The sequence below is a fragment of the Tetrao urogallus genome, assembly GCF_951394365.1.
Source record: "Tetrao urogallus genome assembly, chromosome: 1".
NCBI classification, from domain to species: domain Eukaryota; kingdom Metazoa; phylum Chordata; class Aves; order Galliformes; family Phasianidae; genus Tetrao; species Tetrao urogallus.
This window is the reverse complement of record NC_136813.1, coordinates 30,374,157-30,401,895: the sequence shown is the minus strand read 5'-3', so window position 1 is coordinate 30,401,895 and position 27,739 is coordinate 30,374,157. Positions and strand designations below refer to the sequence as shown.

Here is a 27,739-nt window from a genome sequence, read left to right as displayed (position 1 = left end):
CAGCTGGGAGGAGGATTAGATTTCTGTATCTTTGAACATTGTGACGTTAACACCTCTTAAACCTGAGTGAGGAATCTAAAATGTAGAGAGTGGCTGGTTCTAGATATCCAATGTCTATCTCTCTCTGCCTGTTTGTAGGGGATAGAGGAAAAGTGGTTATGTGAAAAGTAAATGTTTGCTGAATTGTTGAGGAAAATGTTGTTTGGTATTTAATTGACTGAAGGTGGTTCTTCACACTAAGTGATTTACATAAACATTACTGGTATATTTCAATTTCAAACCAGATTATATTCTGCTAGCACTTAGTAGTAATTTAGGTACTCCAGCTACACTGTGCTGCAGATCTCCAGGATGCACCAGGATCAAAGTGAAGCTTACTCAAGGAAATTCTAGAAACTCTTCTGTACTTTCTCTGCTTAGACCACAAATACCAAGGTTGGAAATTATGCTTTAGTTTCCAACAGACACGTTGTTATAAAGATCTAAAACAGATTTGCTGTATTTGTGGCAGTTGTGGAAATAATATCAGAAAACAGTAGAAATTCCCACTTTCTGGGGGGGGCTGCTTACAGAGTTAAAGTTCAAATGTTCTTTTATAACGTTTGACTGATGATCAATTAGTGGTGTTTTAGTATTTTAGTTTTTATTGATCAAAGATTCTTTGAGTAACTGAAGGCTTAAAGGTAAGTTCTGAACAATTGAGTAACCAAATCCAAGAATACTCGAGTAATTTTTAATTTACAAGTTCCCCAAACACTACGTTCATGTTCTGAGAATTGATTGACAAAATCATAGAATGGCCTGGGTTGAAAAGGACCTCAAAGATCATCTAATTTCAATCCCCCTGCTATAGACAGAGTTGCCAACCACTGGACCAGGCTGCCCAGAGCCACATCCAGCCTGGCCTTGAATGCCACCCTCTGAGTGAAAAAACTTCCTCCTAGTATCTAACCTAAACCTCCCCTTTCTTTCTTAATTTAAAAACCTTCTCCCTTGTCCTATTGCTATCCACCCTTGTAAACAGTTGTTCCCCCTCTTGTTTATGTGCTCCCTTCAAATATTGGAAGGCCACAATGAGGTCTTCCTTGAGCCTTCTCTTCTCTAAGCTAAACAAGCCTTCCCCCAACCTTTCTTCATAGCAGAGATAAATCCTTCCTGGTACTTTCTGTTGTACTCTTTGAGTTGTTCTATAGAGACCAGAAGTGTGATTCAAGGATGCTTATTCTGTTAGAAGGGCAGTAAGTATGAATTCCTAAACTAAGTCATGAGTTAGCACTCAGCAGGCTGCTCAAAGCACAGTACTAAATGCTGCAGTCTTTTCAGGCTGTAACAGTTTTAAGGAACAGCCTGGAGTATGCAGGTTAAAACATAGGAAGCCAGACTTCATCCACTCGGTTGTTTACAAAGCTTTTTTTTTTTTCTTTAAAGGAAGGAAAAAAATGTGTTTTTTGTGGGTTTGTTTATTTTGTTATCATTGTTTTACTTTTTAAGGGATCAAGGTGGGGGAGGGCTGTGATGACACTGTTGTAGTGTAGGAACTTGCATCAATTTTGGCACACCTCAGATAAGTTCATATGCTTCAGAAGTGTAAAATCTTGATGTCTCAGTGTGCAGTAGATGGTTTTTGTTTTTATCTACTAGTCGCCTTATTTACAGTAATAGTACTGTAAGTTATTGAAGATGGAAGAAATTCAGTCAAGCTGTGTTTTCTTTAAGTCAATAACTATACCTTGTATACCTTCGTAATTGTTACCCACCTTGTCTAAGTAACAGAACATCATTTTACAGATGCTTGCTCAACTGCCCCTTTGGTCATGCAATTTTCTTTCTCTTCACATCAGTACACGGCTCACTGAGCTGCTTCAGGGTCAATCCATCTGCAAACAAATCCTTTGCATTAGTGTGATCACTTTTCTGTGTGTTCTCGCTAGGTTTGTGAAGGACAGTAAATATTACAGGTGAATACACAAACAGCGTGCCAGAGTTGTTGAATCAAGACAGGGATCACAGCAGCACAGACTTCAAATTGCACAAAGGCATGGTGGCTTTGTCATCTAAACCCAGCTAAGACATCCACGTTACCACTTAGAACTCATCTGACCAGGAAGCATAGGAGGCAGTTCATGTTGCTGTCAATTGCGTGCCTGTATCCGTAGCCATTGTACCATTGTTTCTCAAATTTAGTATAGAAATATGCAAAACCTGTGTTAGGCTGAGATTTATTTTTTTTTTATATCTCAGGAGATGGTAAGTTGTTGCCTTGGATTTTTCACATCCAACTCTGGCGCTTTGAAACCTGTTTGTTATGACACTGGAATCTTTACTACATGACTCAGTACGCAAAGGAATAAGTCACTAGGTTAAGTATGTACATTAAGTGCATCTTAGGATCATGCTTCAGGTATTGCAAGTCAAGAAGATGCTTTAATTTGCATGCTGAGATTTAGAAACAGCGTTTTTCTTACCTAGATTGTAACAGGTCCAAAGGTGTTTTTGCATTTAGTTTCTGGCTTCTCACTGAACATCTGTTGACAATCTCTGTGGAGATTAATGAAATATTTTTTTAATGCGTTGGAGTCAGTGCAAACATTTCTAAAGCATGTAATCATGATGAGGCAATAAGAAAGGATATAGTTAAGGATATAGTGCTTACATCTTATGTACACCTTGGGCAGAATAATGCCTTGTTCAAATCCTTAATTGAATTTTTTTGTTTGAACTGTTGTTTCGAATCCTTTTGCCTGATGCATCACTAGATGCGATGTCTAAACAAAGGATGTTAAAGGCAGAGAGTGTTTTTGCTACTCTGATATTTTCAGGAATACTAAAACTATACACAGAATTCTTTACATAGTTTATAGTAAAGGATATAACACATTTCTTTACATTATTTCATTCAGTTAATCTTTTCACAAGTATTTGGTTTAATCAAAATAGCGTAGTTCACCTATACATGTGTTTCAGTAGAGGTTACTGAAGTGGTTATTCACCCTGGAAAGCAGCTTTGCAGAAAAGGACATGGAGGTTCAGATAGCAAACTGAACGTAACCCAGTGGCATGCCCCTGTGACAAAGAAGGCCAACAGCACCTTGAGCTGCCTGGGGAAAAGCACCACAATGTTGAGGGAGGCCAATCCTGCTCAGTCCCTTCATGAGGTGCATCTGGAGTGCTGGGTGTAGCTCTAAGCTCACTGGTTCATGACAACTGTCAATGACAAGAACAGTGAGAGAGTCCCTTGTCCATGGTGACAGTCAGAATGTGACTGGACCTAGCCCTGAGTAACTGACTTCAGCTGGCCCTGTTCTGTAAAGGGAGGAGATGGACTGGGTGGTCTGCAGAGGTCCTCTCTAGCCTTAATGGTTCTGTGTAAGTACTTCCGTACAGAGTCTTACCTTCAAGTTTAAGATCAGCTTGTAGCTTTTGACTTGCTGGAGTGCAAGCTACTCCATAAACTGTACTTCAGTACTGGGGTTAATGCTTTTTATACAAGCCTGGCAACATTAAGATCTTAAACAGTGCAAAAGTGTAAAAGAAAGGTGGGCATGCCTTGAATGCATGTAGGCAGGAGCATTGAGGTAACCAATTGGCATGTTGTGATTTGGAATCTTGGTGGTTTTATATCTGTTTGTCAGCAAAGCTCCCAGTCAGTTCCTAATGTTTCTTGCTTCTCCTTTCTCAGATCATTCATGAAGAGTTAAATAAGCACTTTCCACAGAACCTGCTTTTTTAGAAATGGGTTCACTTCAAATACAGGTGAATAGCTGCAGATTTGCATTAGTGTTAGGTTAAATGTGAGAACATGCATGGTTTGCCACATGGCAAGTGAAGCATCTGTAACTACTGCTGCAGAGTAGGCACTTTACAGAAGAGTAGGTTGCTTATTCAAGTGTGTGATCTGGTTAGGCTGAGGGTGCTATTGATAGGAAGGAATCTCCTTGTTTCAGTACAGTCCTCCATTCATCATTCTGGATTTTGGAATCCTCAAAATGCCATATATGGCATCCCATTTTATTTCTGTGATTTTCCACAGTGCACGTTCTAACAGATAGTGTAATAATTGTGCATTTGATGTTTTATCAGTGATTATCTTCCTGTTCTTTTAGGTAAAGAGCTGTATAAAGATGTCCTGCCCTTGTTAGAAATCAGTCGATTAGCCGCTTTGTTGATGGAGTTGTTCACCGATGCTGAATTTGCTCTCATTGTATTGAAGGAAAAGTGGAGGAGAGATGCCAGTAAAATTCCAGTGAAGTGATTAAAATCATATCATATAATGGTTTAGACCTTAAAGATATCTAGCTCCAACCCCTCTGCCATGGGTAGGATTGACCCCCCCCTAGATCAGCCAGCTCAGGGTCCCATCCAACCTGGCTTTGTACACTTCCATAGCTTCTCCGGGTAACCTGATCCTTTCTTCCTCACATCTCACCAAAATCTCACCTGTTTCAGTTTAAACCCATCCCCTCCTTGTTGTGTCACTATGAGAATGTGTAAAAAAATTGGTCTCTTCCTGCTTGTGCCTTTCAAGTACTGGAAGACCACAGTGAGGTCTCCTTGTAGCTTTCTTTTCTCCAAGCTAAACAGGCCTTAGTGCCTCAACCTTTCTTCATAGGAGAGGTACTCCAGCTCTTTGATCATCTTTTTGGCCCTGAGTCATAATTACCCAGGAATTGTTTCCCAGGTCAAATAGCTCATGCTTACTGTGAGTTGCCTGCAGATGAAGACAATTTGTTTGGGCAAACCTGCTGGTGTCTGTAATGTATACAGCAGAAATGATTGGTACAGTATTGCAATGGATCATTGTGTGGTGTGTTAATTGTGTTAATACCCAACAGCTGTTGGGATGCTCAGTGGAGTTCTCTGCCAGGCTTGACAAATACCACATCCTAAGCTTTCAGCAGTTCAATTAGATTCTGTGTTATGGAGATGAGTGGACTTGGGTGTCCAGTGCTTTTGACTTTTATCTCTAACTCATACTCACTGTGCTAAGTAACTTTTGCCTTCTACAGTCTACAGTGGCAATGGCATTTACTTACAGAAGTTATGCAGTACTTTGTAGTACAGTATGCAATGACATGCAGTTAAAGAGAAAACTGTCTTTTACCCTAAACCAACCTGTTCTTTGAGAAGGTGGTAACACAACTCCCAAACTTTATCGTCTTCATCTTGGTTTTTTAATTAATGTGAGCTCTATCCTAGAAAATACTGTGATCACTGCATGCTCTGTATGCTGACAGAGAGAGTAACAAGCACGGAGCTTTTGTGACTTCAGCAGATACTGCTGCTGAGGGATTTGATTCATGTAAGGACCCAGACTTATGGACAGAGTGGTTCCTATTCCCACTTGTTCATTCTGCCCAGGTCCTTTAATTGTGTTTTGTTTGGTTGGTTGTTTTTTTTTTTTTTGTTGAAGGAACTGCTCAGGTGTTTGTGGAAGCAGCAGTTTATTTCAATTTGTTCTCATGTTTGTTTTTCTTTGTTTTTACTATTTAGCTTTATGTTTCTAAGCAATCGAACCATTTCTGCAGTGTCAATCTCTCTAGGATGGTTGGATCAAAGATGTGAAAATAAACTAACTATTCCCATTTGAAAGATCCTATTGCATGGTTAAAATAAATGAAGTTCACGTGCTTTGAGGGAGATGTTTCTGTATAGCAGGGCTGTTGTTGATAGCAAGCTTTGAGGAACTGTACTTATTTCTAGAAAAGATAGTTCATTTTACTTCAGAAGAATATCATTTAAAACATACTTGTGCTGCTTCTGGAAATTATTTATTCATTTGATTTTCTTGATCTTGCCACAAAATACTGAATTTCTGTATCACTGATTGATAAGTACACCATAGAGGTAACTTGCATATCAAAGTGAATTTGTTGTCTCTATTACTTAGTCAATGGTTAAAAATGACGGGAACTGTAGATAACTGAATAAAAAGAGTCAGTTATAGGCATGGCAGACAGAAGACTATAATGAAAGGGCAGCACCATTCTACATAAAGAAACTTGTGCCTTTGTGGGTTTTTTCCCCCCCTCTAACCAGGGTACTCTGTTTTCCACTAGAACTTTGGAATATACAAATAAAGCACGTCTTTAAATGTGAATAAGATGGGGTTTTTGTGGATGGCTGATATTTTTGGAGTAGTATTGAGTTGTGTTTTCAGGATTTGTAAGGTTTTTTGCAATAACCTTTTAAAGAACTGATATGCGAGTGAGAAGTTTGAAGGAACCATGGAACATTTACACGAAGAACATTTCAATATGATACAGCATGTATGTTAAGTATTTTGATATGGATGTCTTATTCTTTTTGCTGGTGTAGCAGACCTGCTGTTCAGTTGCAAGGCTGTTTTATACTGTAAGCACTTTTACAGTTTTTTACTCTGTCTGGTGCTTCAGTTTCTGAAGTTTTAAAAGAAAAGTTTAAGCTAAGTGGTCAATTATCAAGTTCTCTATTACCCTAGACTTTTATTTTCAAAAGCCTGCTATATACTATGGAGTCTTATTAAACTTTTATCTGTCAGGCTTTTAGTTTTTAAATAATTTAAACTACATATGCTGATTTGAGTGCCTGTCAGCTTACACAGTTGACACAGTGTGCGCTGTATTGAGATGAAGCTGTAGTCTCTTGCATAGTCAAGAAACAAAAATTTGTGTTTAGGAGTGCCCACAACAGATTGAGTTCTGTTTTTCATGCTAAGCTACTATTCATGGCTATTGTAGCTGTGGCCCTTGACAGAATTGTTTTGCTGGAAGCTAATTACCTTAAGTGTGTGAGAAGACATGAGATGTAGCTGCTTTCATACTCTGTAAACTACTGTCTGTATCACGAATAACTACAAACAGCCTTATTCCTTACTGTTCCTCACAGGAGATTTCGAAGTACTAACACCCCCCTTCCCCACAACAGTCATTCTCTTTGTACTTGAGCTTTATTCACAAGCGCTCCTTAGTTCTCCACACACATTGATTTCTATATCCACGAGATAAAAATCCCAAGAGTAAAGGTCTTCAATTAGTCAACATCAAGGTTTGCATCGACTGTGTTGCAGGTGCATTGATTCCACTGAAGCTCGACATTAGAGCACATGTGCCCTTTTTTCAGGGTAGCTTGAAACATGGAGACTGAGGAAATACTGGATGAGAGAATGTGTGGCTGGAAGAAACAGGACAGTCAGAAATCAGAAACAACAGTCTTTAGAAAAATCTAAAGATTTTTCTTTACCTCTTACAAGAAAGACAGCACCTTCCCTCCTTGATATAGCGAGCTAAAGGAGTTAAACGAGTTGCAACCATTTTTGTAGTTGCCCTCTGAAGTATTGGTGGTTTGTGTAAGAAAAATGTTAGTTTTGCTCTGAATCTCTCTACATTTTAAGATGAAGTAACTCTGAGATGATGGTCCAGTCAACCAAGGAATACTTCCATGTTTTTGCTGACTGCCAGTTTAACTGTAGATAGAAAAGTAAGATGGCTGAGTTAAAATGATAGGAGTTGAAATCTGGTATGTGGACTCGCTCAGAATCTGGTTAATATCTGATATGTTCATAGTGGAAGACATTACTTCTGCAGTATCAGTATATGCTAAATAAGGGAAATTTTAAAATAAATGGAGAGGAGAGGAGATAAACTGTTTCAGGTAGTGCCAGAATAGGATGCTCCCATTTTAGTGAGCATGAGTATTCTTAAACCTGTTCATGTTGGATAATTTTCTTTGAAGTTAGTACGAGGTTTTTGAGGCAAGTTAAACTATAAATAATAATAGCTAGATGTGCAGTTGAATATGAAACAATGTAAATAACCTAGTCATCACAGAATCACAGAATGGCCAGGGTTGGAAGGGACCTCAAGGATCATGAGTCTCCAACCTCCCTGCCACATGCAGGGCCACCAAACTCCACATTTAATACCAGACCAGGCTGCCCAGGGCCCCATGCAACCTGGCCTTGAGCACCTCCAGGGACAGAGCATCCACAACCTCTCTGGGCAGCCTGTTCCAGCACCTCTCCATTCTCTCTGTAAAGAACTTCCCCCTGACATCCAACCTAAATCTTCCCTCCTTCAACTTAAAACCATTTCCCCTTGTCCTGCTATTATCTACCCTTTCAAAGAGTTGATTCCCCTCTTGTTTGTAGGCTCCATTTAGGTACTGAAAGGCTGCAATGAGGTCACTCTGCAGCCTTCTTTTCTCTAGGCTGAACAAGCCCAGCTCCCTCAGCCTGTCTTTGTAGGGGAGGTGCTCCAGTCCCCTGCTCATCTTTGTGGCTCTCCTCTGGACCCTCTCCAACAGCTCTCTGTCTTTCTTGTACTGGGGGTTCCAGACCTGGACGCAGTATTCCAGATGGGGCCTCACAAGAGCAAAGTAGAGGGGCACAATCACCTCCCTGTCCCTGCTGGCCACCCCACCTCATGTTTGATTTTGTTAACAAATAGAAGTTTTAATGAAAAAGACTCAGTTGTTACAGAATTTTCCCAGCAATATGGAATTTATGAGTTCATTTTCAAGTGCTGCTGAGTCCTGCATTTTTCCATTCCAAATGGTACCTTAACAGCAGCATTGTTATTCAGATGCTGTGACAGTGTAAGAAAGGTATTCAAAGAGTGTTGCTTTGAAACAAATCCTTACATTTAGTTTTAATTTTTATTCTCGTTGATTTGAGGCACTTTAAATTCATGGCTCGCCCTGGTATAGTCATCTTCAAGTTTTTGTTTAATGTGAAACTGATCTTATACCAGTTACTGTTCCTCAGCTTCAAAGGAGCTTGTCAATTTTATATGTAACAAGGTATGGAACAGAAACTTTTCAAGAGAGTCAAAGCAAGTTGGTTGCAAGTAGTGCAGTCAGTGTGAAGCTGCCTTGGATATAACTGGAGATGCTCATTTATGTGCATACCCCATACCTTTCCTTTTTGCACTGGTAAATGTGGATTCTTTACTGCTTTTATAAAAGGTATTTTTAAAAAAATCAAGCGCTGTGGCTCTTGCTGAAATCATTTTTTTGTTTCTCTGTGGACTTATACATGCTCTCATCTTGGATATTCCTTTAGATGAATTTATAGTAGTAAGCCACAGGAAATGGAATTTCTTATTCAAGTAGCTGCCTATGTACATCTTTCTGTATGCATACACCATAAGAGCCTGAACTCAGACCTTTTGTACAGTGCCTGTGTGCCAGCTGGCTCATATTTGGCATGCTCTGTTCTTTGCTGCCTCAATGAAAAGCGCATCTCAGTTCATGCCAACCACTTCTTGGCTATAGATGAAGATGCTTCTTGTCTTTGTTAGCTTTACCAAAACCTTTGTTTTTTTGTCTGCGGACCTGTTCTGTTTTGTTAATTGAGTTCTTTGTTGTTTTCTGAGTTGATAAGTAGCTTCTTTATTTGAAGCTTCTTTAATCTCTGTGTATCTCTCCAGTATCACAGAATCACAGTACTCACTCTCCAGTATATCTCTCCAGTAAGGTATGTTCAGAATCCCTTGGACTGAAATACTATTACTCACATGATGTGTCTGTGCTGGGTATCATCTGCTGCTTTGAAATATTTTCATTCTTAAATATTTTGGAGGCCTGAATGTTCAGATCTATGACTATGTATCTGTAGAGGTGAGACTCTGGGTTGGAAATTTACCTTTTGGGTACAGTCTGGCTGGCTTTAAACCCAGGATTCTCCTTTCAGTTATCTTTAGGAACTTACAGGAGAGGATGCATGTTCCTTCCAATCTGTATGTCTCTTCTGTCCATCACAAATCAAGTAACAATTTTCATTGAGGCCGTGAATATGCTGCTGTGAGCAAATGGAGTTTAGAAATGAATTTTCAAGAAGCGTCACTTTAGAAGATGTTCTTCTTTGTATCAGAGCTTTTTTTTAGTGCAAGTTGTATCTAAAGAAAGCTGTTCAGAATGGTTCATAGCATCAAAATAAAAGCTACAAACCACACTTCACTGTATTCCCTTTCATTATTTTGTGGTTAAACTCCTCAGTTTTCAGTTCCATAGTTTTGACTGGTTTTTGTTTACATGTGTAAATAATCACCACCATCTCAAAGATGGACTGATAAAGGAGACCACTCAAGAACGAGGTGGTTTAGCTCAGCTTTTATTTGTACACCACAGACCAGCCACAAGGCCTGTTCAAAAAGCAGTCATCCAAAGCCTTTGTTAGCAGCTGCTTTCTGTTTTTGCCTAAACTTCATAGGTACTAATTTCTGAAATATTTTTCAAGGCACACTGATACTGTTTCTGCATGCTATAAACACTTTATCTCATTGTAGAAAGACTTGGAAGTTTTGATGTAGTTTCTCTGTATTTTTCCTCCATTTCCCATGAGAATTGAGAGTATTGCTTCAGGCTACACAGCGGATACTTTCTGTCTTGTGGAAAATTAAAGTATGTATGAAATTACTCCCATAAATTTGGCTGCAGGTATTTATCTGTTAATGCCAACATAACTTTCTTTTGGCCCAAGGAAAATGCCAGTGCTACTGTTGCAAAGCTAGCTTGCCATTTGGTCTTTAGTTATCCCAGCTTTTGTAGATGATGAGGTCTGTTTTGAAGTTTTGCACTACAGTGGTTTCAACCTTTGTGTACTCTGTAGCTGAACAACTTGCAAATGGTTTTACATACTTTGAAAGATGCAACTTTTTTGGTTTTTCACATAGACGTCAGTATATTTAGCAAGTTGAGTGGATATCTCTTCTGCTGTGTTGGAAAAGTAGCATCAAACCCAGTTATGCTCTGACAGATTTTACTCACAACCTGAACACTTTTTTTCAAGTGCTACCATATGCAGTGTTGGTAATGGGAAATACCTTGAAAATTCAGCTTCATTTGGAGGTGACAACAAGGAGTTTACTTTATTCAGCTTTGGGGTATACTTCTGCTAGTAAGACGGAGTTTCCACATTTCTTGGAGCTGGTTTTAAGTAGCCCTATGATTGAAGAGAAGTTTTCTTTTTAGATGGCAAGGTCCCGTTGCTGTTCAGGATCTGTTTCTATTGCTGACTAAAAAAACCCAAACAACAACAACAAAAAAAGCAACAAGGGTTGCTTGGGTTTTTTTGTTTGTTTGTTTTAGGAAGTAGAAACTGCTATGAAGACCTTTGTAAGAGGAAAAGTTGATCAATTCCAAGTTTACAGGACAGATTTCCAGAACTCCAAGTTGACAGATAACATAGTCTTTGGATATGAGGCACATTTCTTTCTTATATGTATCTTTCACATTAAAAGAAAATGCAAGATACAAGAATGTGGTTCTTGTTAGTTGATTATGCAGTCCTCCCTCTGCGGGTCTTCAGAATGAGCTGTGAAAAACAACCTTTCTGGTGATGAAAACCACTCATGTTGACATCGTAAGTCATAAGGAGTTGTCACAGTTTAACATACGAGCCAAATTGTGAGGTTCTGTCTTGGGAAACATCCTAGTTCATTTCAAGCAAAGAATACTGTCTTCATCCTATGATGATGATGAACGATTCCACAATTCGTTTCTCTGTCCGTTTCTACCTCCCCTTTTCCCTCTTTCGCAGGTCCTTCTGCAGTGGAAATCTTCTTGCTAAAGCAGAGTGCTTTGTCAGTATTGGGGAAGATTATTCTTTGAAATTACTCCCTCATTTTGATAGGCAGCAGTCTATCCCCTTCCTCGTGAGGGCTTACAGTTGACTTAAATTGTCTCTGCACCAGTGTTCAGAAACTCTAATCTGTGTAACACCTGCCTCTGACGTGAAAGGAATTTCTGCTTGGAAATACAATACTTGTGCCAGAATACAGTGTTTGACCTTTCAGGCTGCTAACTATTTGAAAAATGCTTGGTAATGCTAAGACAATTCTGATTCCTGGATATTCCTACTGTTTTTCTTGCTACCTAAGGTTTTGTGCAATTCATCTGAGTTGAGTGCCTTGAAGGCAGTGGGCGCATGTTTGTTCTTGTAGATAAGGAATGAGAAGTGCCCACACTTCTGGCTCTTCTTCCATTTGAAGTACTGCTACAGAATTCTATTTGAATAGAGAAACTCATCTTTTTCTTACAGCATAATTTGAGTTTCTTGAGGCAGGTGAGTCCAAGAGTAGAAGAGATTCTCGTGAAGCTTTTTTAAGCAAGCCTTTCTGCTGTAACTGCTGATGTGGAAAAATAGAGCAAATTCTTAAGCCGTGCTGGATCAGTGACTGGAAGCTGAAGAATTGTTGGTTAATTTTTCCTTCTTTAGCACTTCATGACAATATTTGAATGGTCTAGCCAGAGCCTTCCCATATGTAGAAGTTTCTGGCCCTGTTGTGGGGTCTCAGAATTGTAGCATCCATCACATTCTGTTTGAAACACTGAAATTTCAGATGCTTGTGCATTTGACACAGAGGCAAGATTGGACTTGTCTCTAGGAAGGCAGCATCTTCTTAAAGCTGCTACTTGCTACTTGATTGCAGTGGAGTGTGCAGCTGCTTGAAGGAGAAGACAAAGTTAACCTCATTAAAATCACTGGATAATTCAGTCTTTGACATAAGGATGCAGAAGGCGTTTCCCAGTTCTCTCTCTTGTAATATACCTGAGAGTGTGTGCTTGAGGAATCTCCTACATAAGCACACTAACTCACAGCTAAGTAACATTTATCAAGTAACAAAACTTTTGCAGAAGCAAAAAAGATGTATAATTCTAGAAATACAAAAGGAGAAAATCTCTTGAGAACAGTAGAGTAAAACATGTTCTAAGGAATTCAAATGACAGGGATGCAAGCCAGTGCCAAATGTTAAATGTCTGGGTTGCTTCTGAAACTGCCTGAAGCAGCTTCTAATCTGTGCACTAGAAGTGCTGATAAGTTTATACTGACTTACAGTGGCAGTAACTGAAACTGTGTTATTGGTATTGGTAATTATATTCAGTTCCTTTTCTTACAGTTACTTCATTGAAGAATGAAATAGAGTTAATCTTTTGAAGATTTTTGTTGAAACAGAAGTCTATTAAGATATCTTACCTGGCTGCTGCAATAAGAGGATATGCAATTAATTTAGTAATCTGACTTTTTTAGTAATGAACCGTAGAAAACGGTTTAGTTTTATTTGAAAAACTAATGTTTTGCATTAGTAATGTAAGTATTTGCTATTTGTAGCGGGTTGTTTTATTGTCTCCCATTGCATTCATCACCTCACCTTTGTTCTATATGTTTGCCTCTTAAAAATCTTTCCTTAACATGTTCCTCTTTACTTCTATTTGTCATTTCATTCAACTTAATGTGAAGAAAAAATAATTAGAAAATAAAATTTAAGCTACTGTAGCCCTAACATTGCATTTTTCATCCCCGTATCATTGTTCCTGTGTGTGATAGTCCTCTCTTGCTCTGCCTAAAGGAAAATTATATAATGCATGGCACAGATTTCCACTTAATGGCTGGCCAAAGGTACCACCGTAATAGTTGCAAGTGACAGTAGAAGAATTCTAGCCATCAGCCATTTATTTGGAAAAGGATTTTCCCTTAGGCCTTGTAGTCTGTTACAAAAGAGGGGACAAAATAGAAAAAATACAAAAGCTAGTGCTCACAGGAAGGTAATTCAGAATTGGTGTTAGAGCGAGTTGTGTTCTGGTTGCTCACATTTTAACATTTAAATTAAATTATTGATAAGTAGGTATTTATTGCAGTCTCACTCTTCCTTAAGTACTTAATTGAAGAAATTGACTCCAGTTTTGCTAGTGGAAAAAATCCTCGCAATGGAAATAAATTGCATGGAACTGAACTGAGAGGCCACTCTGACCTTCGTGGAATCTTTGCTTCTAGTCGGTGTGTGGAACTTTCAGGATTCTTGCAAAATCTGTACTGCCTTGGGAGCACATGCAGATTTAATACAGACATAAGCTGCAGAAAGGCAAACGAGTTTTTCTAATTTTTGGATTCATGCTTCTTAGTTCATTGTTCTGTGATGATACTAAAGTAGCAGGTAGCAGCCAATGGAAAAGTGTGAGGTTTGAATTTTGATTGTATCCGGAGGCTTCTTTGGTGAGTAAAGATGCATTTCCATCAGTAATAAATAGGTGTAGTCTCTCCAGTATTTGGGCCCAGCTGTAGAACTAGATCCATTCTTGTCATAGCAGAACAGGAGATTTGTTGATGACTTAAGATAGTTATCGTAGTAACTCATACTTTCTCAGAAGCATGGGAAGGATAAATGTGAATTTTTTTTCTGTGAGAGTGCTGTTTGAAATTAATCAGGATGAGTACTGTGTTATTTCCAAGTATTTCAGTTTGACTTCTGTTCTTCAGGAATTCTAACATGATTTTTATGAAGAATGATGCATTGCTTCGAAATGATGGAATACTTTACGATGGAAGTGATGATTTTAGCATACAGATTAGTTCTATGAAGCAGCCTATGGACCAGAAAGCATCTTCCTAAGTTGCTAGGAAGCGACTGAGGCAAAACAGCATCAAAATAAAAAAGAAAATAAAAAGTTTTGTGAATCATGAGAAACATGATACTGTTTTCATCAAGAATACCTATAATACTTTAATCACCGGTCTCACAGTTTTATAGTTGTTGCTTTTACTGAATCCTTGCAGTGTTTTTCAGATCCTTGCAGTGTTTTCTCAAACCAGCTTTCCTCATAAAAAAAAAACCTCCAGCACCGGAGCGTAGAACCCAAAACCGCAAGAGATTTCTGAATGTGGAAGATCTTGGCATTTGTTAAGACTTGGTGTCACTTGGTATTGTCAGTCACCTCAAGATTAGAGGTTTTCCTTTCACTTCTGCTGTACACTGACTTGTGACCCTTCTGTATGGTACTGCCTGTCCTTTGCCCACTGCTGGCAGTGGGTCATCACTACATGGGGACAAAACAGGGAGTAAAATCATTTGTAAGCCTGGAAACAGCCACCAGCTCTGACCCAAGGCAGAGTCTGGCTACATGTGTACCTAGGAGTCAGGGAAATATTCTTTTTAGGGGTAGCATGGTCTCTATCCAGTTGTACACTCAATCTGCTTGCAGTAGAAGAAAAACTGGTACTTAAAACTTGGCAATCTGGCTTCTAAAGGTGAAGGGGTCTGTTTCTCCCTTCACACAGCTCACTTGAGATCTAGCGAAACGGAGAGATACTTAAGTTTGTTAACAGTCAGATGAAGATAAGTGGGGGAATACTCTGAAGTTGTGGTGAAAAGCAGCAAGGAAACAGCACTCTGTGTCTGTACTAGAGCCCTGCTGCAGTAGCTGCTTACTTCAGCGTGTAAGTTCATTTCAGGGAAGACAGTCTTCAAAGATATTCCGAGAGTGCTGGAGGTTTCTTTTAGAAAACACATCTGAGGCCAGGGAACAGCTTAATGCAGTTATTTGCCTCTGTCTGTGTACTTGTGATTTCTTACTGTTTCTTTATAATCTGGCAATGATTTGAAGTCTAGTAATGTTTTATTGTATTTGATGAGATTTTTGTTACCAGAAAACTCTGAGGTTTGCCCAGAGTTTTCTAGAACGTGTATATCTGCTTATACATTTTATTATGTTTTTTGAGACATTTACATTGGCTGCATGTGACTTGAGCCTGGCACCTCTGCTCTTTCAAACACCATTTCTTGCCTATGGTGCTGCTTTGGTCTTCTGGAACAAAGTTGATTTCTCTCCCCTTCCTGCTCCTCCCCAAGTGCATCATGAAGTGGTGCTTTGACAAATCCTACTCCTGTAATTCTGCTCTCTCCACATTTTACTCTTGTAACTACATATTTTTAATGTAGGGTCGTCTTATTTTTCACCTTTATTACCTCTTGATTTAGGTTTTTACAACCTATAAGTTTGACTTGATTGGTTAATGTAGCTGTTAACCTATTACGTTTACAGCCAGATCTCATTTTTCAAGATCTCATTTTCCCTTCAGCGTTTTGGGTAGATGAACATGGGTCACAGTTCTTCCTTTGTTAGTACTGTTCTTGTTTCATTAAGAGGCTTTATCTGCTTGCGAAGTATGGCAGGCACATCTCAGATGTTGCAGCAAAACAGGCTGAATGATAAAATGCTTAAAAATCCAAAGTGACACTTGTAAGCCATGGATTTGCTTCTGGAATAGTTGTTTGTCATGAAAAGATAATAAGATAGATACTGACACTTGTAAATTTCAATCTTTAGTAGTGTGAGACTAAAACTAAGAATGAACTTTGAGTCTTTAGCTTTGGAATGAGTAATGAAACTGTGGACAAGGTATGGTTTCAGAAGGTGTTTGCCTTAATCAATCTTTAGAGGGTACGTAAAAGGGATGCACTCAGTATTCCAAGCAGCAATGCCTTCTTAATAATAAAATAATAGTTCTTTAGTAGTACCTATCATTTGCTAGAAAACTAAAACAGCCTGGCCCGTATCTTCATTATTGTGCCCATCCTTTTCCAAAGCACCTTGTTTCAGTTGGCTCTTAATAAATACAATTTTTAAAGTGTAACTTGTGAAGGATACTGATCAAATACACTTCCCCCTGTAAATATGCTGCCAAAGATTACACCTGCTTTCTGCAATATCCCCAGTTAAAATGTGATCAAAGATACTTTCTGAAAGTGAAATTAGGTTATGTGATGATATCTACAGTATTTTTTTTTTTTTAGTTGAGAAATTATTTTAGAATAGCTTCTCAAATTTTGCCCAGGTATTTTTTCAGTGTGTTAATGTACATATAAACAGCAGTAAAGCTGAAGTTAAGTTGCTATTTTTATATGCAGGTCTCTACAATCCAAGAACTTGTTACTGGTTACGAAGCCTCTTTGAGAACATGTGACCTTTTTGGTCCATGTGGTAAGTTTCTATGTATTGATTCTTGTCTTAATGATGATGTAATTACTGTTTATGGCAGCTAAGAAGAATTGTTGTAACGCTGAAACTTATTTTGCAAGAGAAGGATGTAATAAATTAATGTTTAGTAAATGAAAGCATTATAGGAAATACTTGATGAATTTGCTACGATTTTTTTTTTGTATGTTTTTCAAGTGCTGTGTTCAGTCTTAATTTGTTTCTTTTGTTTTGTTCCAGAAAATGGAGAGAGAGAGCCCCCAACGACGCTGCTCTGGGTTCGGTATTTCCTGGCACAGCACTTTGACAAACTTGGCCAGTGTTCTTTGGCCTTGGATTACATTAATGCTGCAATTGCAAGCACTCCAACATTAATAGAACTATTCTACTTAAAAGCAAAAATTTACAAGGTAAAAAGTGAATTTGGACATGTGGAGTATACAGCTTTTAAATTAAAAAAAAAAAAGAAAAAAAGAAAAACAAAGAAGTCCCATGAAACTGGTGTGAATGTGTGGATAGCACAGTGAGTATTGACTTTCATGTAGGTTTCTCCTTGTGCACTGTGCAGTCAGTCAGAAAATGAAAACCCCTCTTCTCTGCTTAGATTTGCGAAAGTGAGTCGCAGCTTAAAGCAAATCGTTGATGTTCTTAAAAAATATTTATAAATGTGGTTGAGAATGAAGGGGGACAAGCAGAGGAATATTGTCTCTCTTACTTCTGAAAGAGAGATGCCAGTAATTATAGATTTCAAGAGTTGGTCAATATAAAGTTTATCTTGAAATTTAGTTATTTAATTTCTCCATAACTACTTTCTTCCAACAGCATGTAGGTAACCTGAAGGAAGCTGCCAAATGGATGGATGAAGCACAATCTTTGGATACTGCTGACAGATTTATCAATTCTAAATGTGCTAAATACATGCTGCGAGCCAATATGGTGAAGGATGCAGAAGAGATGTGTTCTAAATTCACTAGGGTAAGTTACCTGTTATAATGAAGGGAGGTTTTGTTTGCTTTTGGCAGTTCTTGTTTAACTTTGCTAATGTAAGTCTTAATTTTTTACTAAGATCAGGAAGCTATCTTTTTTCAAGTGTCCATTTTTAAAATAATGCGTGTCATAGCTTGCACTTAGTGATAAATAACTGTCAAGAGCCAGTAAATTTTGAGAAAACAGTTATTCAGAGGTACTTGTCCAGAAGTACTTCTGTAGTGACATACTTCTAAAGTACCTCTCTGAAAATGCCCCCGGTGAATACCTTGTTTGCAAAATCTGCCATTTGCCAATAATATAATTTGAGCTAACTGCACAGGAATGTGCAAGCTACTACATTCATTATGACTCAATTATATTACATAGATGTAATTTGGACTTGAACATTTCATTGAAACTAGTGCTACAGACTACAGTTTTATAAGGCAGTTCTGTTTATAAAAAGCAGGGCAAACAGTTTAAATGTGGTAATAGTTTTTTATATTTATATAAAATTCAGGTTCATCAAGTATGGGTTTCCATATTATTTGTTTAACTGACTGTGAAAGACAGCTACTTGGTGGGGTTTCCTAAAACACATATGTAAGTTAGGCTCTTTAATTCTTCTTAAGTGTGAAAAAACTTGAACGTGAATCCAAGCTTCCTCAGTATTTTTGGGAGCCATTTGAAACTTGACTGCTAAAGCTCAGTGGGATTGAGTACGCTCTCTGCAAGCTTGACAACACTAAGCTGAGTGATGCTCTTGATACAAGGGATGAGATCCAAGCTTGAAAAGTGGGCCCACGTGAACCTAATGAGGTTCAACAAGGCCATGAGCAAGGTGTTGCACATGAGTCGCAGTAATCCCAGTTGTGTACAGACTGAGAGAATTCCTTCCCTGCAAGGGTGCTCTCAAGGACTTGGGAGTTCTTATGGTGATAAACTTGATACAAACATTGTGCACTTGCAGCCCAAAAAGCCAACTGTATCCTGGACTGCATCAAAAGAGGGGTGGCCAGCAGGATGATGGGACGGGTTGTGTCCCTCCAGACTGCCCTTGTGAGGATCCCCCTGGAGTACTGCATTCAGGCCTGGGGTCCCCAGCATAAGAAAGATATGGGGATGTTGGAGCAGGTCCAGAGGAGAGCCACAGAGGTAATTGAGAGGGTTGGAGCACCTCTCCTGTGAAGACAGGCTCAGGGAGCTGGACTTGTTTAGAGAAGGATAGGCTCAGGGAAGAGCTCATTGCAGCCTCCTAGAATTTAAAGGGAGCTTATGAACAGGGAGGAGACTGACTTCTTACATGGTCTGATACCAGTAGGACAATGGGGAGTAGTTCTAAAATTTAAAAAAAAAAGAAAAAAAGGGAGATTTAGATTGAATGTTATATTAGGATGAAATTTTTCACTGAGAATGCGATGAAGAACTGGGACGAGTTGCCTATAGAAGTTGTGGATGCCCCATCCTTGGATGCATTCAAAACTAGGTTGGATGAGGCCCTGGTTAGCTAGATATAATGGGATGCAACCCTGTCCACAGCAAGAGGATTAAAACTAGGTCTTACAGGACCCTTCCAACCCAAGCCATTCTGGCATTCTGTGAAGTCACTGTATATGATTATGTGAAGGCAAGGGCAAGAAGTGAGTAGATACCAGTAGTAAGATAGGATAGATCTGTTCCTAAATATTTAAACATAATGAATTGAATGGGATTTTCTTTGTGTTGTCGTAAAATGTTCTGATTTCAGTGACTGGAATTCTTGATATTTGGATTGTGCTTCCAGTTTGTTCTCGATCTTGAATATTCAATATATAAAGAATGCTTCCCATTAAAAAGCATGAAGTATGAATCCAAACAGGTTTTGTCAGGCTAACAAACAAGTTCTAGTCATGTTTGAAAAAAGATGGTAAACTCTAATGGCAAAAAGTGATAATAGCACTTATTTCAGGAAGGGACTTCTGCTATGGAAAACCTAAATGAGATGCAGTGTATGTGGTTCCAGACTGAATGTGCTGCAGCTTATCAAAGGCTAGGGAAATACGGTGAAGCCTTGAAAAAGTGTCACGAAGTAGAAAGGGTAAGTAGGTAAAAACACTTTATTTTATTCCTGTTAATAAAGATATTTGCAGCTGTAAACAGCACAATTTTCTTTGCATACAAGTTTTCTAAAAGTTTCTAAAGCAGGTTAATTCTTGGTGCTTTATTGTAATAGCTAAGGATGGCATCTGTTATCTGTTATGTGTAAAACTATTGTGGAATAGTGAAAAGGATTCAGTATAAAATGTTGTCTCTTACCTACTACTTCTGCACTAACTTCACGCTGTCTTTTTGCTAATTGTTTTTTAATAAGAGCAATCATATTTCAATTGGCTTTTAAAGAGTGCCTAAGCCTTTGAACATTATCATTATAGTTTTTGCAAACAAAATGAGATTTTCCTGGGTTTATTCTTCCTACTGACAGATTCTCTTGGATGGTCAGTATTATAAGAATAGTTCTATGCTTGTTAAATAATGCCTGTAGTATCAGTTATAATTTTATCTCCATTTATATTAAAAATAGAGTAAGCCAGGGAAATGCCTTAGACTTGGTTTCCTTTTTTTCCCCTCCTTGAAGCATTTTTTTGAGATAACGGATGATCAATTTGACTTCCACACATACTGCATGAGAAAGATGACTCTTCGTGCCTATGTAGACCTTTTGAGATTAGAAGATGTGCTCAGGAAACATGCCTTCTACTTCAAAGCTGCTCGATCAGCAATTGAAATCTACTTGAAGCTTCATGATAATCCTCTTACCAATGAAAGCAAAGAACAAGAAGTGAATTCAGGTATCTAGACCATAACGGAGGCTCATATGTGTATGAAAAGTAAAAGCTTTTTAAGCTATATAAGTTATGTGCTATAGAATCAGTGAGTTGTAACATAAATGCCTTGTTCCATTTCTGTTGCTTATTATTTGATCAGTAACTGGAAAGAAATCATAGATAACATAGTACAGCTTTTTTTTTCCCCTCTATTCTCCCCACATCATATTGTAAAACCAGTGTGTGAATGAACCTAGCTGCAGCTAGAGTATTTGAGAGAGGAGTAGTATTTCAGAACCATAAGAGGAAAATCAAATTGAATTCAGCCATTTATACATTTAAACAGAAGATAAGTGTCAATAACTGGTGAATTATGAAACATAATGGGTAGATATGGTGGGAAAGCAGTCTGACTTGCTGTAAGAATTATATTTTAACATGTATTTAATCTTTATAGATTTGGTAGTATTACATTATAGTGATACTAGTTAGCATTGTGTTACATGTATCATTTTTCATGTAATTTTGGGGCCAAAAAATACATGGACAAGTGTGCATTAGCACAAGCGATACACTTGTGAATTCATTTGAAACTAGTCTGTAAAGAGAATGCAGATTCCCTTTGGAAATCAGTTGTGCATGGCATGAATGTCAGAATATTCAATGACAAGTGATTTATGAGGATTTTTTTTTTATCTTAAGAAAATAGTTGCTTGTTCTTTTGTGGAGTCTTTGTGAGTGTCAACTCTGCAGTAGTAGACAAAAGAGATTAAATTAACACTTAGCTTTTTGCAAAGGGAAGGATATTTGACATGGAAATTAAAGAACAACAACAACAACAATGTTGAGTTTAACCCAAAAGCCTTTTATGTTGCCTTTTATTGTCTTACCTTTTATTGAGGTGAATGAGTTCTTTCCCTCTTTATTTATGTGTATGAAGCACACACAAAAAGAGTCACACCTCACAGCACAGTTCAACTTGCATCATTTTCCACTCTGCCTTTAATTTTGATTCTGTATATAATGTAGCAGTATTTAATAAAAATTAAAGTGAGGAAGATTGTTAAGTCATGTAGCTAATATTCATGTTGCAATTTAGTAGACTTATCCACAGGGGAAGAAAAAAAAGGGATAAAACATTTTTCTCCTTGCTCCACCATCTTAATGGTGGCTGGCCCCAGGATGGGCCCAGTAGATGTGATGCCATTGCCACAAAAAACATGCATGTCCCTCAGTAGCTCGTTTTTCTGTTCCTTGCCACATTATTTGTGCAAATCCTGTTGTCTGTGAAATATGACAGAAGGCCAAGTGGAAATGAGTGTAATTCCAGCTGAAGTGGGAGTGGGGAAGAGTGAAGGCTTCTCACTTCTGTATGAGCCTGTAGGAAATCATGTTTTTTGTGTATTCTTCATTTATAAATCTGAACCCATCAAACAGCATGAAGTCTCCTATAATGGCAGTATTTAACACATACCAGAAATTCTACCTCGGAACTACACTGGTTGCTTGCATCCATTTAGCTATAATGATGATATGTAGAAAATGAAGGCTGTTATCAGGGCTGTATATGGATCAGGCACATTAATGAAAGGTAGCAGGCTTGTTTGAAGTTGAAATGCAAATCAGTCAGGATGCTTTAGTCAGAAAGTTGGAAAGAAGCTGAGCCAGAGTCAACACGTGAGCTCAGTATTACCTTTCAAGGTCATTATTCATTTTCTATGACAAAATCTGTCACGTGGATTTAACAGCTTCCTGTAGTTAATCTTTCAAGTAGCTGAGGCTTTTTTTAAACAATTTTCATAGGGTAAATAAACAAGATCAAGTGTTGTGTTGTAACCCAGTAGTAAAGTTGGATGCTGCAGTGATATGATACCCTGGCAAATAAAAGTACATCGAAATGGATGGAAGAGCATAGTGGCATTCCTGAGGGCTGATTGAGACACACATCTTAATGAAACAATTACTGTGTTTGTTACTTAATCTGTAGAAAATCTCTCAGCCAAAGAACTGAAGAAGATGCTTAGCAAGCAAAGAAGAGCACAGAAGAAAGCAAAACTTGAAGAGGAAAGAAAGCATGCAGAAAGAGAGAGACAGCAAAAGAATCAAAAGAAAAAGCGAGATGAAGAGGAAGAGGAAACTAGTGGACCTAGGGAAGAACTAGTTCCTGAAAAACTGGAAAGGGTTAGCATGGAGTCTTTGTTACCTTTGGGTCATTATCTTAACAAACCTATAATACAGATTGATTGATACAGATTGATACAGTTTTTCTAAAATAGTCCATCAATTTCTGTGTGCAAAGATACCTTTTATTTATAGGCTACTTATACTGAAGAATGATAATTTTTTTCTGATAAATTGAAATTCTATGTTTATATTATGGCTTTAAATCTTGATTCTTCCAAAAGTAAGCCATCTTCCATAAGATTCTGAACAAAAAGATGATTCTTGCCCAAAGCACTGTTAGTTTTCATACAGCGAAAAGAAAGAAGTTAACAGAAATGATTGCAGTCCACAGAGTATGAAAACAAAGCCAGTATTTCCTTAAGCACAAAGAATTTCCCTTTATCAAAGTAACTTCAGAAGCTTAAACTTTTTGCCTGAGGTGGTCATATTTTCTTTTTAACTGCTAACTTAGACCATAACCTATTGCACTACATGAGCGGTGCCAGAGTTAGCACTGCCGTTGCCTTTGTCAGTATGAAGTCATGAGTACACACTTTGAAATCTTAGCTTTCTGAATTTTGTTTGAATAGTGCTTGAACACTTCACCTTTGGCCTCTGATTGTTTAAATGCTCTGAAGAACAAGCTATTATTGGTAGATTGTGTCAGACCTTTATTTGTATTCTTTACTCTCGTTGTGTGTTTGTTAACAGGCAGAAAATCCATTAGAAGAAGCCATTAAATTCCTTATTCCACTTAAGAATCTTATTGGAGATAACATAGACACCCATTTATTAGCATTTGAAATATACTTTAGAAAAGGTAAAGTATCACTTATTTTTGCTCTACAGATTTTTAATTCTTCACTGTGACCTGTGTTATTTGACTGTTACAGAATCACAGAATCCTTAGAGTTGGAAGGAACCTCTGAGGGCCATCTGGTCCAATTCCCCTGTTGACTGTTGTCTAAAATATCCTGAGACAGATAATTCCTTAACTGACTGAAGCAGGGATATGTGATATCCAGAAATCATGGGGCATATACAATACAAAATGCTAAGAGGAAAATAAGTGTTAGCATACCCTGATGAATGCTATAGGAATATATCTGTAGTGTAATCTTTAGGGGAACACAAAACCAAACAGAAGCATTATCAGTTTTGTCAGTTTGATCTTTAGGAATTTTTGTATATCCTTGAGAAGGTTAAGTGCAAAAAGTAAATCTTTCTGATTTCTCTGTAGACCTTGATATTTCTAATGTTTTTACCAGATTTACTAAATAAAACAGTAGCTAACACAGAGAACTAGAAGAAGTTGCATGTTTTCAATCTCAACGTGGTTTTGTTTTTTTTCCCTTCCCACAGGAAAGTTTCTGTTAATGTTACAGTCTGTCAAAAGAGCTTTTGCTATCAACAGTAATAATCCATGGCTTCATGAGTGCTTGATTAAATTCTCTAAAGCTGGTATGTGTATAGGAAGTACGTACATATGTATGTATAAGGATATAGGAGGTAATGTGAATGAATACATAAATACATGTTTTTGTCATGTGTAAATATACTCTTGAAACACAAACTGAAGTCAAGACAAAAATAAATGCTTTGTTTTTCTAGGCAATACCTAAGAAGGCACAGGTTGTGCTATGCAGGGTAAAATATACATGAATTTTATGTACTTTTTCCTGCATTAATCCAGCAGGTGGACCCAGTAAGTCACTGGTTAGATTTCACAGAGAAGTAGGTGTTCCAGACTCCCTTGAAATTCCTAAACGTTTTAACAAAGCAAGTATCAAATATGAGAGAGAGATTCTGACTGAAGTGAAGTATGTGCTGTGAGCTTGGTGTGTTAGTTGCAGAAAATACACATAGCAGAGAGCATGTATGAGTAATTCATATATAAATGCATCTGTAGTGCATTTATAGAGCTAAAATGAAATTGTGCAAATGCATGTTTTTCTTTTTACGTGCAACTACTTTGATTTTTAGAAGCCTATTAATAAATAATGTAAAAAAAAAAAAAATTATGAAGAATAGAAACTGAATAAGCACTATAGAGGTTTATAAATTTCTTAAATCACAGAATCATAGAATGGCCTGGGTTGAAAAGGACCACAATGATCATCTTGTTTCAACCTCCTGCTATGTGCAGGGTTGCCAACCACCAGACCAGGCTGCCCAGAGCCACATCCAGCCTGGCCTTGAATGCCTGCAGGGATGGGGCATCCACAGCCTCCTTGGGCAGTCTATCCCAGTGCATCACCACCCCCTGGGTGAAAAAATTCCTCCTAATATCCAACCTAAACTTCCCCTGTCTCTGTTTAAAGCCATTCCCCCTTGTCCCATCACTATCCACCCTTGTAAACAGTCTTTCATCCTCCTGTTCATACACTCCCTTCAAATATTGGAAGGCCACAATGAGATCTCCCCAGAAGAAGCACTAACAAACCAAGTGTTTCCTTTTGTCATATATATCAGCTTATCAGACTTAAATGTGAAGTCTTAAATGTTCTAGGATGATAAACTATATGTAAGACTGTAAAGACAAACTGGTTGAATATTTCTTGCTGACTTCATTCACAGATAGGTGATTGAAAGTCACTCTGACTAGTAGCATATGTTTTCATCAGAACATGTATGTGTTTGCAACAAACATGTTTCAAAATGTAATCATTCTGACAGATTTGTTTTCTGTATACTGAAGTGCTGACTTACAATACTGTTGATCTGAGATTTGTTTCTGGGCACAGATTTGTGAATTAGAAAAGAAAGTTTTGCAGTGATGTTTGTTGTTTCACATTGTTTTCTACAGTTGTCTAATAGTATTTTTTTTTTTCCCACCTCTCCCTCTTACCCTGCCCCTTTCCAGTATCTGACCACAGTAACCTCCCAGAAATTGTGAGCAAGGTCCTAACTCAAGAAATGCAGAAAATCTTTGTCAATAAAAATTTGGAAAGTTTTAATGAGGAGTTTCTCAAACACAATGCTACCTCCATTCAGCACCAACTTTCAGGTTTGTTTAACTTTCCAATGCTTTTGCAAACGTGTTGATTTCAGTGATTCATGTTACCAATCAATTTCTTCATTATACATCGGTTGGAAAGAGACAGAAACTTGCCTGTTTACTTTTTTTCTCTGTCTGCTTGTACCACTTAAAGCAAACAAAACAAAACAAAAAAAAAACCCCACACAACTTACTCACTTTGTGCATTAGATGCATAAGGAACCTGCTGCTTACCTCTCTGAAGTCTAATAGCAGAACACCTGTAGTGGATTTCATAGAATCACCAAGGTTGGAAAAGACCTAAAAGATCATCCAGTCCAACCGTTCACCTATTCCCAATAGCTCCCACTAAACCATGTCCCTCAACACAACATCTAGCCTTTCCTTGAACACCCCCAGGCTCGGTGACTCCACCACCTCCCTGGGCAGTCCATTCCAGTGCCTGACCACCCTTTCTGAAAAGTAATGCTTCCTAATGTTGCTAAATCCTAATGGATTTGATAGCTTAAGCATGGAAGCAACGTCATCTCTTCTGTTTCGGCTTTTAATGTTGAAATAATTAGAAAATATAAAGCAAAACAATAACGTCTAGCAAATGTAATTATAAAAATCTTACATGGCAAAAGCAGTGTTTTTCCTCCTCTTTTCTATTCAACTGGAATGTCTCAGGGATATTGTCACAACTTTGTCAAGTAGCAATAGCGTGAATAAAAATAGAAGGACACACTTCTTTTCTGCTCACTAGGCAACAGTGAAAGCATGCAAATATGACAAATTCGTATTACTTCTGTGGAAAAGTTATGAACAGCTGCTGGATTTGAGAAAACTTGATTATTATTTTTTTTTCTTCAATTTCCAGTACTAATCTCGTTTAGTTTGCAAAAGTTATCCAAGTTCTGCCAGGGTTCACTGGAGAAAGTTAGCTCCAGAGAGCCGATGGCCTGGCTTAGAGGAGGAGTTTGGGGTAAGTCACCCCAAACTTAGAAGAGCTCTGTTTCAGAACAGCATCTTGAGAGAAATACTAGCACCCTTTTCCCTTTGAGCAGGTTCAGGTGTTGGGAAGTCAAGTACAGGTGTCTCAGCAGATGTTTGCTCCTGATTCTTTCAGATGTGGTGTTCTACTCTTTTCATCTTGTTAGGCATCTTGCTGGATGTTTTCCAGGTTCTACTTTCTCTTTGCATGTTATTATGGAAATATGTTTATTTTGTCCTAGTAATTCTACAGGATTGAGTGTGTCTGTATATGCAGCATTGCATTTGGTAATGCTATTATCTCAATGTTGTGCTTTCTTTTTTTTTTTTTTTGTGATAAGGTGCAAAAATGATGTATTTTCTGGACAAATCGAGGCAAGAAAAAGCAATTGCTGTGGCTACTAGATTGGATAAAAACATGAGAGACAAAAATGTGAAGGTAAAAAATGCAGTATTGAGAGAAGTGTGTAAAAATAATGTGTACTTAACTGAATGATAATATACATGCTTTATTTGTCATGATAAATTAATATTCAGAAGAGTGAGGTTTTTGAACTTTGGAAAAAGGTAATTATATCTAAATGCCAACACAATACCTGTGTTTGTTCAGATTAGTAAAATTTAAAGGCATTAACAGTTATTAACTTTTCCTTTTCTTTCTGTAGACATTAACCAAGGTTTTTGAGGCACTGCTTGACGGCAGTTTTGGAAGTTGCCACACTCAATGTGAAGAATATCAAGCAGCTTGTCATAAACTGTTTCCTTTTACATCTGCCTTTATGCCTGCCACAAACGAAGATGATAGCAGCATTGCATCTGTGAATCACACAGCCATTAACCACGACTTACTGTCTAATGAAATATGAAGTAGCATATGCAAGCCCGTGTGTGTGTGGCTGCATACCCACACACACATACAAAACTCTGACTGTCATTACATGCTGGCTGGATACGGATCAGGGTTACTTTTCCAGGTTGCATTTTAATATCTTTAACAGGTCTAAAATGAAATATTTGGTTAGCTTAATGAAATGGAGTATCCTGTTAGTTACTTTTTTTCCTCCCAACAAAAACTGCCAATATTTATGTAAACATGATCTTTAAT

The 27,739-nt window shown here is 37.9% G+C and overlaps 1 protein-coding gene across 2 annotated transcripts in view; it reads left to right on the top strand.

Moving 5' to 3' along the window:
• The window catches only part of NAA16 (N-alpha-acetyltransferase 16, NatA auxiliary subunit), a gene marked incomplete at both ends in the record, with an annotated part of 64,176 nt that extends 36,676 nt beyond the window's left edge, over positions 1–27,500 (top strand). Inside the window, 11 exons of one of the 2 annotated variants that reach the window (XM_079549310.1) lie at positions 16,662–16,734; positions 16,969–17,138; positions 17,551–17,703; positions 19,646–19,774; positions 20,312–20,525; positions 22,489–22,682; positions 23,376–23,484; positions 24,027–24,125; positions 25,528–25,671; positions 26,976–27,073; positions 27,300–27,500. In XM_079549310.1, the coding sequence (XP_079405436.1) occupies positions 16,662–16,734; positions 16,969–17,138; positions 17,551–17,703; positions 19,646–19,774; positions 20,312–20,525; positions 22,489–22,682; positions 23,376–23,484; positions 24,027–24,125; positions 25,528–25,671; positions 26,976–27,073; positions 27,300–27,500 (1,584 nt within the window). Of the gene's footprint in view, positions 1–16,661; positions 16,735–16,968; positions 17,139–17,550; positions 17,704–19,645; positions 19,775–20,311; positions 20,526–22,488; positions 22,683–23,375; positions 23,485–24,026; positions 24,141–25,527; positions 25,672–26,975; positions 27,074–27,299 lie in introns of both variants that reach the window. The other variant, XM_079549309.1, reaches the window with a different exon arrangement.
• Between the last annotated feature and the right edge of the window lie 239 nt (positions 27,501–27,739).